Genomic DNA, 11,929 nt, shown 5'->3' with positions numbered 1-11,929 from the left:
GGCAGTGTAATTTTTAAAAAAATCAGCAATCAGGAACAGATAATCAGCTCAAGCTTGTTTGCTTAACAAACGGATGACAAAGCTGGATGAAAATCCTAACAAAGTTAAACGCGAAGGAGAAAAAGAAACTCAGCAAACTAGTTATTGCTAAGCATCCAAAATTGAGGGCTAGAAAACTGAAGGACATAAGATGCAGAGATGCAGCCCAGACTGAGAAAGAGATAAACTGTGTCATCTTTTCTTTTGGCCTCTGTAGGAAAGGCTGCACATTCAGTGCCAGGTGACTCCAGTGAAAGCTTCAAATATCATTTTTTTAAAAAAAAATCTAAGGAAGACTTCTGCGTTGCAGAATAATTTCTGCTGAATCAAGGAGATAACATTAGTGGACCCATCATCTAACTCTGCAGAAGGCTGATTCTTCTGTCCCTATTCTTACCTTTTAAAATGTAGTCAGTCAGCAGTGTAGGGACTTTTTCGTTGTCTTCCTTCATTGCAAAGAGAACTGAGGAAACAAGTTGGGACAAAAACCATTAGTGAATCCTATTTATGAGTTATTTGTTTCTCTATTTAACCTGCCTAGGCACTGAGGCATCAACTGTTCCCCTTCCACAACCAATCCTTATATGCCAAGTGAGGCAAGGAGCAAGATAGCATCCCATCAGTTCCAGATATGGAAGCAAACCAGACTTAGATTCAGATCTTCTACAACTTGCCAATGTTCTGGACTACGTCACCTGAGACAAAGGGGCTAATTTGGAGAGTCCAGAATTATGGAACCCGTAGCTCTAGCTTGTAACTACACATCACTTTTGGGAATAGGCCTACTCCTGCCTATGGCACTTAAGATGAGTCCTTCACTTTATTGGTCCTGTTTTAAGAAGATCTGAATTTGAGAGTTGACAGAATCACAGAAGAAGGCCCTAGATGCCTTCAAGCAAGCAGAAATATACTGTATTTTATGCATTTTAGATCAAGACAGGCATACTAAAGTTAGAAATGGCTGGCACAGAAAAAGAGGGGAAAGAGGCCAGGGCAAGTTGCCCTGTGTTTGCACAGTTGTAGGTCTGTGTTGAGTTGCAGAGTTGCCTGGCGTTAATGTGACAGTTACCAGATGTTCATTAGGGAAAGCTATTAAAGGCCTGTGCTGTAAAGAGATTCTATGATTCCATCAAGGTTCTTAGTACAATGGTTAATTTCAATCACTGGCAAAACGTAATACAGCCGTCTCAGCTCTCAGCTACAGGGAGACTGCAAACACACTTTGGGGCATGTTGGTTGGGAATTCTGGACGTAGCAGTCCCAGTAGATTAAATTTGTTTTTTAGAATAAGACACGGGCAATGAACTCAATCCAGAAATAGGAAAGGCTGCCATTTTCTAATGTGGAATGTTGAGCTGATTTCTTCTTCACATGGACCAAACTGCCAATCCAGTCTCTCAAATAAATTCCACCTTGCTAGACAGGCCTTAGTTGATTAAGTATCTGATAATATGTATTTAAGTGAGGAGGGAAATAATATTGGAGAATAATGTTTTTAAAAAATCTCCTGTTGGGGAATTGTATGTAAAAGGACTATGAAATGTGAAACAAATTTAACCCATTTTTATCCACAATGTGGGAAAACCATATACGGTATTCAAATTGTATGCAAGACACGTTAATCATTAACTGTTGGTGGTAGCTTGGATACAAGGTCCAATATTTTGAGGATCTGCTTGCATCTTATTCGGGAAGTTTTCTTCCAGCCCAGTAACCTGATCTCATCTCAGTATGTTTGCATCATGATTTGAAGCAGTGTCACATAATTAGACAAGGGGGGAAAGGGGGGGAGAGACAAATTTATCCTGGGTAACCTCTTTGCTTCTAGAAGCTTTGCTTCTAAACACGAATTGTCATTTGTACAAAACTCACTGCGTGCACAAAATAGCCATTCATAGCTTTCTGCTCTTTTCAAAAGAAGATGAGGTTTGTTCCAGTGAGTGCAAAACACAGTTGCCATAGAAACACAAAAGGAGACAGATGATTCTCCCAGAATGTACAAAGGACCATCACAACATCTCAACCTTTTCATTTTTGTTCCACAAATCATTTAGTCAGAGTTAGTGAGGCTAAATCCCGTTACTGGCAAATTCAGATGTTTATAAAATAGCTGTTGAAGTTATTAACGAATCTATTATTCTAAGAAATATTGGGTTGGGGGGTTTTGCAATGATTTCTTAGCAAGATATTTGAGGAACTGCAGTAAAATCTAAAACAACACCCTGAAAGCTCTAAAACAACCATTTATCTCAACCCAGAAAATCTGTATATTGCCCTATTAGCTCACACTTATGTTTTTGCACACATTCCAATGCATGCACATAAAAGAGGAAAGGGAATTACATACACTCCAACTGGCAACACTTAGATACTACTCAGAACTGCTCAGAATTTGGGATAGACTGAATGAACAGCAATGCTGGTACATCATTCCTTAATTAGTCACACTTGGTTTCTCCTGTCATCAGAAAGAACTAAATAACAAATAGAATTTCTTTCTGGTTTGGAATAGCCACAAATTACAGGAATAATGATCCCTCTAAAGACCAAATACAGTACTTTAAGCCCCCCAAAGGATAACTACCCATTACAAAGATGGTCATGTCTTCTTTCCACTTAGATTTCTCCAAAAACAATAACAATACAGGCATATAACTTTTTTTTCCCTTTGTCATTAAGGAAATGTTTTAAATTAAAGTTGCTTTCAATATATAAACACACATACAGAGAGAGGGGGGGGAGAGAGAATCAGGAACTTACATTCTAACACACACAACCTTATAGTATAAACTTACTGTTTGTAAGCATTTGCAAGTCCTCAACTGACAGAGGCACCCCTTTCTTCTCATACGGGATAACAGTGTTCAAATACTGGAAATAATAAATTCTCTGCAAGTTATTCCAATCAGAAACACCCATCTCAACCTTTGTTTTGTTTCCAAAAGGGGCATATTTTATTTACTGATTATGTGAAGCTGATATAGATTTATTTATTAATTTATTCGACTTCTATGCCGCCCAATCCCAAAGGACTCAGGGAGGCTTACAACATAATATAATACAATGCAAAAAGATACAGCAATAAAAAGAAGTTGAATATAATGTCAAACTAGATGGCTGAAGCCAAACTAGATGGCCTAGTTCTGTTTTGCAGGGAGGATAACCAGATATAATCTGTGTCATTACCAGTCAGAGGGTTCGGAAGCATGAAAGATGTTACCAATAAAAAATAATACTGACCAGGAGCATCGATTGACTGAAGACAAGGCCATGGGTTCCTTAATCTCAAGACTACCTTCAGTTGGTCAAGACCAACCTTCTAGAAAATGGTAGTATTTTTTCAGCATTCTACAATGGCTGCTTTGAAAAGTATATGGAACTTCATTTAGTTCAAATGCAATAAACCACATGGCTTTGTGCAGATCTACATTTGCACATAGTCATCTCTCTTGTGGAACTGCATTTGTTGCTGATTTGCTTCCAGGCACAATTCAAGGTGATGAATGTAAATCATCTTTATAGTCCTATAAAGGGGGCAGGTTATCTGAAGGAGCATCTTTTCCCAATTATATCTATTCAATCCACCAGATTGGGAAGACAAAGTGTAATATGGATACCCCCCATCAAAGAGGTCCACCTAGGACCAAGGAGAAGGGCTTTTTCCATAGTGGTCCCATCCTGGTGGAACATAAGACTGGTCCCTGCCTGATACTTTTCTGATAAGCATTAAAGACATGGTTTTGCCAGCAAACCTGGGGATCCAAGTCAGTATGGAGTTCATCGAGTGGTTTGTTTGATTGATCTTGCCAGGGTCTTGGGATTTACCGTATATTTGTGGTTTTAGTTTTGTAAGCCACCTGGAGTCACTGCAAGCGGGTTGGGTGATCATATACTATACATTTCTTATACATTTATATACATAAATAAATGAATAAAAGAAGCAACAACAATCATAACATTAACCTCAGATAAACTGTATCTTCTGGTTGAAACAATTCAACTCTTACCTGCTTTTCAGTCGCTGAATTTCCAAACGTCTGCCGGATTCCAGTTTGCAGAATATTTGAAATTCCTTCCATACTGAACCTCTACAAAAAGGAAAAAATAGAGCTCTGAGGGCTTGTTCTTAGATTATGATTATACAGAACTGTCTAATTGGACACAACACATTGGGCAGAGCAGAAGGAACAGAAGTTTGACAAAATTCATAATCATTCTGCCCCTATAGATTTTGAGTTGAAAAGTATCTGGTAGAAAACTAACTTCCAGATTCTCCATAAACTAAATACACCTTGGATGAAAAAACTGGAGTTCTTGATATGCATCTATACCATAACTCTCAACAGCTCAATAACAACAGATACTACAGGAAGTACCAGCACTAAAAGTTTAATGACCCACCTCATGGTCTAAGGAAGAGTGTATATCCAAGATTCTAGATTGGTGAGATGCTTTACATATATACTATATCTATATTCCAATATGAAAGTAACCAGACAAGTAGAGAAATTCCAATTAAAAGAAACCAGTAGATCAGTCTTCCCCAATTTGTCCCCATTCCTAAAATGGATTGGGAACTAGAGGCAATTTCTGAGCTGGTTACATTTTCTGAGTATTACTATTTCTTTCACATCTGGAAGATCCTGGATGGGGAAAGCTGCAGAACAGTTGTGCAGGGTCAAGTATTTCAGTCATAAATTGCTAAGGGGTAAAATCCCTGTAGGATAATTTTGCAATAACTAGACCATCAGCCAGAAACTAGCACCAAATTCTCACTGGAGAAGAATTCACTGATCCATCCATTGTCTTAGATCACCACCTTTGTGAATTTGGCACAACAATTGCTTATTTCCCAGCTCCCTTAGCTAAATGAACACCTAGCAAAATTACATTAAGAGAATCTGTAAACAATCTTAAAAGAGGGTGACAGGAATCTTAAATCTATGCTCTTCTTATTTCTGTTCCTCCTTTTTAACTGAAAGCCTTCTTCGGGGAATTCTCACTAACCTTCAGAGGCATCTGAGCTGCTCTTTCTATTCGATTGTTTTGGAGACTCAGCCCTTTTTCTTTCCTCCTTCTCTTCATCATCTCTCGATGTTCTTTCTGCTTGTTCTGCACCTCCATCAGGATGGTGATGAAGGAGTTCTTCACCTCCTTCTCAAACTCCAGCTCATCCCGACAAGCCAGCTGCTGCACCAGCTCCTCCGAATAATCCTGAATAGCACCTTCCACTCGATCCAGGAGCTCCAGAAGTTCCGAGACAGACATGTGCCCCAAACCTAGGAAGAAACAAGTGTGCCTGTTCATATGTCAGATGGACCAGTCTGACCAAGATTATGGCAAGGGGTTTAGTGCTAGAATTTGTGCTTATAAATTGCAGTATTAAGTGCCAAGGGTCATTAACAGTGTCAAGTATTATTTTTGAGGACATTTATCACAACACCCATAATGGATTCATTAATTAGTGATGTCACTTTAGTACATGAATTGGTTAAAGAGGGATACACTTGGAAATGAAAACAATTAATTGTCTTAGATGAAAGAAAGCATACATGCAATATGATTTTAGAAGAGGCATTCTAACCCTTCTCATTCTTAACAAGGAGGAATGTCTCTTAAGATGATGGCTTATTAAACCTTGGTTTTAAAACAATTTAAATTACGTGCAATCAATTAAAATGTTCAAGTTAAGATGTTTGGACTTTAATTCCCAGTATTCCTCCAGCCAACGTGGTTACAGCAGGGGTGGGCTGCTGCCCAGACGGGGAGAATGTAGTGGGGTAGCAAAGCACCCAATTTGCACTGAAAAAAGTTGAAAGTAAATGTAGGGCATCCTGCATAAGCCACCCCTACAGTGTGATAGTAAAAATTTTGGTAGCCCTTCACTGGGTTACAGGAACTCTAGAAGTTCAAATCCAGACATCTTAAAATTGCCACGGTAGATAAATACTTGTCGAATTAATGAAATAATAGACTGCAGCCCCAATTAGTTTAGATTATTAGGGAGTGGAATTTTCTGTCACCAAGCCAAGAATCCAAACAGAGGATTGCAATCTGCTTCTCAGAAATCTCAGCAGAAATGCTGTTTTACCTACTAAAGGCATGCTTGGGGGGCAACCAAGATGTGGCTGGCCCATATTTGCTCCTCACTAGAGGTTTCCCCAAATGTGAAAATAATTCCATAGTTTTTGTATTTCACATGCATTCACAATACGTGTTCATAGACTGAATACAAGGAAACAGATGAGTATATTTAAGTCAGGGATACTGACTTAAAAGAACGGAACATGCACTGGAACTGAATGATTGGTAGAGACTTCCTATGGCAAATGTGTGTCCTTTAAAAGCATGTTGCGGTCTTTCTTAATGAGTAAAACATTCATAGACGAGCCTTTTTTAAATGGCTTGTTGTTCAGTTTATAGTTGGGTTAAAGGTTCTGGCATCTGTGTGCTTTTATTTACTTCTTCTTTCACTTGGGCACCTTATGTTTGTGGCTCTGAGAAACTGTAACTCACCCCAGGTTCTAGGAATGGGGCAGCCTACAAATAAATAAATTAGCATTAAAGATGGCAAAAACTGGAATGTTTAGTTTACACTTCAAAAACATATTCCATTTGTATAATGGAATTTATGTCCTATTCTGAGATGAATCTGACATGTCAAAGGTACAAATTTCTGGATAAATAGAGAGACCCAAATTAACATCTTCCTTTCCCTTTTTCTCCTGCCCCCCCCCCCAAACTGGGGGATAAAAGTCAAGCAGAATACAATATAGCAATAGTATGTAGACATATACTGCTGCACAATCTGTTTGTTTGTTTGTTTGTTCGTTCCTTTGTTCATTCATTCATTCATTGCCACCTTCCCCTGAGACCCAGTGTGGCTTACAGAAAAATGCTTTACAACCCTCTCTAAATGGTTTACAGAATCAGCATACCGCCCTCAACAATCCGGGTCCCCATTTTACCAACCTCGGAAGGATAGAAGGCTAAGTCAACCTTGAGCCAGTCAAGATCAAACTGCCAAACTGCTGGAAATCAGCAGTCAGCAGAAGTAGCCTGCAGAGAAAAGAGCCACCATGGCTTTTTTCTGCTCTTCTCAAAGTGGGCAAAAAGTAAATTTAAAATATTTTCCCAGTTCCACAGTACTGAAGTAACCTCCTCCTTCCGTGAAAAAACTAAATAATCCCATGTCATGATTAAGAAATTGAGTAAATTTCATCCGTCACAGCAACAACATCTTGGTGCAATAACTTGAGGAAGAGAAGATACAGTGCAGCTAAAATAAATACCGTGTTTCCCCGAAAGTAAGACAGTGTCTTACTTTCTTTTTATCCCCAAAAGCCCCACTATGTCTTACTTTCGGGGTATGTCTTATATTGGAAAAAAATTGTCGAATTTTTTGTTTTAACCATAAAATTAACATTTATTAACAACCTGAAAAGACGGAGGCGGCAGACGCGGTGACGTATGGAGGGGGGGCAGCGCGGAAGTGGGCAGGAGGCGGCGCTCATTAAGATCAGAGGGAGGTGGCAGACGCGGCGACGTATGGAGAGGGGGACGGCGCAGGCGTGGGCAGGAGGCGGCGCGCAGCTAGATGAGAAGGAGGCAGCAATACCCCGGTGTTTCCCCGAAAGTAAGACATATGTCTTACTTTCGGGGTACGGCTTATATTAGCCGACCCCCCTGAAACCCCCGATACGTCTTAAAATCGGGGGTGTCTTACTATCGGGGAAACAGGGTATATACTTTAGGTTCTGTTTCATAAAAGTCATCCTTTGTTTGCTTGACTATAATCTATTTCTCATTCCTTTACTGCATGTCTGATTCCTTATCTATGATTTCTTATCTTCAAAGCCACAAACACATTAGAGTATGCAGCATTATTAAAAATAATCTCCTTTGAAAAGGATGTATGATGCAAATCTGGTTTAAAAGGAAAGGAAACATAAGAAGGTAATTAAGGCCTTGATATGCCCTTCCACAACGATCACAAAGAGAACAAATATCTGTACACATATTTGTACACAAGATCTGTATTGACCTATAAGAGTAGAGTAGAGTAGAGTAGAATAGGAGTAAAGTGGAGTACAGTAGAGTAGAGAGCAAGGAAGGAGGAGGAAGAGCAGGAACAATTTTTGTGCAAATCCATATCATTACTTTTTTTTTCACTGATGCAATTCAACTTGTGTGTGGCTTTTTGATTTTAAATGTTTAGTTTTAAGAAATTTTTTAAAGTTATTATCCTATTAATTGGCCTAGAATGTTTTATCTATTGTATTTTTATGAAAATGTTGTAAGCTGCCCCAAGTCCACGGAGAGGGGCGGCGTATATGTCCAATTAATAAATAAATAAATAATAAACTTCAGGGCAGGCAATGCATAATAACCACAACAGATCTGCATATCATAGAGATAAGCCATTCTCACCAGAATTACATAGTTTACAATCACAAGACAGCCCAAGGGAAATATTCACAGCCACACATCAGAAAGAGGTATTTATCTATTAAATGTTTCATTGAATTTTGTATCCCTGATAGTTTGGCTTCCAGAATCATGCAATCCTAGTTCCATCATCCCATTAACCTCCTCACTATCTGAGTGAAAAGAAGTAAACTTTTTTACACAGATGAATCAATATCACCCCGAATTGGATCACTTGCAGTTGCAGATGGGAATTATATATTTGTTATGTCATGTGTTTGCTTAATGTTTCTCCTTGAAACCTTACTATTTATCACACAGTATTTGTAAATACGTGGGCATATGCATTAGCTACTCACTCAAGCAGAAGAATCTGAATTGCTTTGCTACAGCCTGAAATGGTACAACCAGAGGTGGGTTGCTCCCAGTTCGGAGCGGTTCTATAGAACCGGTAGCAGGAATTTCCCCCCACTCATCAAACCAAGAGCACTCGCCAATTGGCCACACCCCTGAATCAGCTCTCTCGGCAGCAGCATAGGTGCCGCCATCTTATTTTCTGCTTTTGCGCATGTGCAAAAGCTGTATTTTACTTCTGCGCATGGGCAGAGACTTGGTTTCTGACACTGCCCACACAGCACAGGAGGAAGCAAACTGGCATCAAGGTAAGTTAGAACTTACTCCTTGGTACAAACCAGGAAAAGCTGCAGGCAGTGTTCCCTCTAATTTTTTTTGGGGGGGCGGAAAAGTATAGTGTCTGAGCGGCAGTCCCTTTGGGACTGGGCGGCACAGAAATAATAAACAAACAAACAAACAAACAAACAAACAAACAAACAAACAAATGAAAAACCCACCCTGTTTTGCCTCAGAGAATTTCAAAATAAAATACTGTACTGTGTGTCTATAACAGTGAGCTCATAATAGGGCAACTCTATCAATATCAAAATGCCACTTAAATAGTTGAGCTAGTTTCAAACTAGATTTTGATTTTCTTTCTCTCTTCCTTACTCCCATTCTTTTTCTTTTTCTTTTCCTTCCTCTCTTTTTTCTATCTGTTTCTCTCTCTTCCTCTCTCTCTCCTTCCCTCTCACTCTTTCCCTCTCGGCTTCTGGGCAGGTTTGGAAAACTCTGAGTTGATGATGATTTTTAAGTGAGCGATTGCTCACTGCTCAGCTTAGAGGGAACTATGGCTGCAGGGATACTTGTACAAACTCGTTTGCAAAGGACAACAACACTTTACTGAGAGAGAAGACATGTTCCTTTCAATGCACCACATCTTCTTACCTTCACATGACCAATTGTTGTTCAGGCTTTGTGACAAGGCCTGAATTTCCTGCAAAAGGATGGAATCAGTCTGACTGCTTGTGTCCCCACCATCATCCTTCTCTAAAATGTCTTCCTCCTCTTCAGGGTCAGGGGAATTTTGCATCATTTCCTCAATTTCTTCAATCACCTGGAAAAAGAACAGTCAGTCAAATCAATTAAAGGTGATGGCTTGCTTCAGTATGTCAGAAAAGGAGATGTTGCTATGGAAACCTTATAGCTGAAAAACTCAAATTCCGAATTGGGTTATAAACCACCCACAATAAATGGAGGGACTTTTTCCCCCAGTAAGTAAAAATGCAGTCAGGAATACTTTAAAGCCTTATTTTAGATGCCCCAAATCAGTGTGTGGTTTTTTTAAAAGAACCAGTGCTAAGTCAATACTCTCCACAGTGAAATCTTAAGAAGGAAAGAAAAGCTCCATTAGCCCAAGTTTCTTTCTGATGATATCCAACCAATGTTTGCAAATCAGAAGGTGGAGATATTATTATTGTGGTCAGTTGCACAGCCAGACAAATGCTTAGACTGAACTTGGTTTTTTCTTCACTGATCAAGTCCTTCCCAAGGAGCCGGAATGGATAGATGCAGCGGTGGGCTACGAGCCGGAACACTAAATTGCGCTCGCCACCACACCTTGTAATTTCTTGCGGGGCCAGCGCGATTTTGCTACTGTACCTGTGAAGGTAGCAAAATCACGCACGGAGTTGCAGGTGTGCCTGTGTTTCAGTGAGATTTTTTGCTTCCACACACGCCAAAACACGGGCGCACCTGCAGCTCCATGCACAATTTTGCTACAGCAAAATCGCACTGGCCCCACAAGAACTTACAAGCCACGGCAGCGAGCGCAATTTAACATTCTGGCTCACAGCCCACCGCTGGACAGATGTTGATGTTGGATGTAAAGATATTGCTGTATTTAAATATGTTTAAAGATATCATTGCAAGATGTCAGCTGTTCCAAGTAAAGATACATTTTGCAGTCGATTGATGATGATTTGGTCAATGCTGATACTATTCAAGCTGATGCTATTCGATTAGTATTAGTATTAGTATTAGGTATTAGCATTAGTATTATCATCTTTTTTATTAATTCATGAAACTCAGCCAACTGAACATTTTAAAAATTGACACAAATGCCACTAATTGATACGAGTTGCTACCAGCGTCCTAGGTATCAACCAAGTATCTTCTTAAACTATATGATGTTCTGGGCAGTGCAGTTTTTTGCAGTTCCTGTAATGTTATTGCAGAAAGCTGCAATTTCTTGATGTATTTTGTGAAATTCTTGGACATGGTACCAAGTAACCCAATGATAAGGGGTATAACTGTTGCATATTTCATCCATAGCTGTGTAGCTTCAATGGCCACGTCACAATATTTCATAATTTTTTCCCAGTTCTTTTTCTTTGAATCTGGCATTTCCTGGTACAGCGATATCAATAAACTGTACTTTTCAGCCTTCAACAGCTATGATATCTGATGTATTGTGTTCCAAATTAAATTATTATTATTATTATCATCATCAACAACAACAACAACACAACATAGCAAATGAGATCACTATGCTGCATTTTGTATTTCATCACCAGTCGGGCGCTTCCCAAGCACCTAGGACTGCGTGATGTAGTGGCGAATTATGTGCGCTGATCCCAGTAAAGTGGCCTTTTGCAGTTGACAGATAGAGATTTTGTCAATTCCGATGGTTTTCAAATGTCCGCTGAGATCTTTTGGCACTGTGCCCAGCATGCCAAGGACCACTGGGACAACTTTCATGGCTTATCACAATCGAGTCATTGCAGCTTGATTTTCAGATCTTCATATTTCACAAATTTCTCTAGCTGCTTGTCCTCAATTCTGCTGTTTCCTAGGATTGTGATGTCAATGATCAGTACTTTCTTTTTCTCCACAATTATGATGTCTGGTGTATTATTTTTCAAAATTCAGTCAATCTGAAGTCGGAAGTCCCACAGTAGTTTTGCTTGCTTATTTTCAACCACTTTTTCAGGCTTATGATCCCACCAGTTCTTTGCCCCTGGTAGATAGTAGTTCTGGCACAGGTTCTAGTGGATCATCTGTGCCACAGCATCGTGTCTATGCTTGTAGTCAATCTGTGCAATCTTTTTGCAGCAGCTGAGTATGTGAT

At 39.5% G+C, this 11,929-nt stretch overlaps 1 protein-coding gene across 1 annotated transcript in view; it reads right to left on the bottom strand.

Annotated features, from left to right (window-relative positions):
- FEZ1 (fasciculation and elongation protein zeta 1) overlaps positions 1 to 11,929 on the bottom strand; it is a 43,955-nt gene that overhangs the window by 534 nt on the left and 31,492 nt on the right. The window contains exons 5-9 of the mRNA XM_070765555.1: positions 9,748 to 9,916; positions 5,047 to 5,318; positions 4,047 to 4,127; positions 2,835 to 2,910; positions 437 to 502 (exon numbers count right to left, since the gene is read on the bottom strand). Coding sequence (XP_070621656.1) covers positions 437 to 502; positions 2,835 to 2,910; positions 4,047 to 4,127; positions 5,047 to 5,318; positions 9,748 to 9,916 — 664 coding nt within the window. The remainder of the gene's footprint in view (positions 1 to 436; positions 503 to 2,834; positions 2,911 to 4,046; positions 4,128 to 5,046; positions 5,319 to 9,747; positions 9,917 to 11,929) is intronic.

Source organism: Erythrolamprus reginae, chromosome 12, assembly GCF_031021105.1.
Source record: "Erythrolamprus reginae isolate rEryReg1 chromosome 12, rEryReg1.hap1, whole genome shotgun sequence".
Lineage (NCBI taxonomy): Eukaryota > Metazoa > Chordata > Lepidosauria > Squamata > Dipsadidae > Erythrolamprus > Erythrolamprus reginae.
This window is presented reverse-complemented; position numbering and strand designations above follow the sequence as displayed.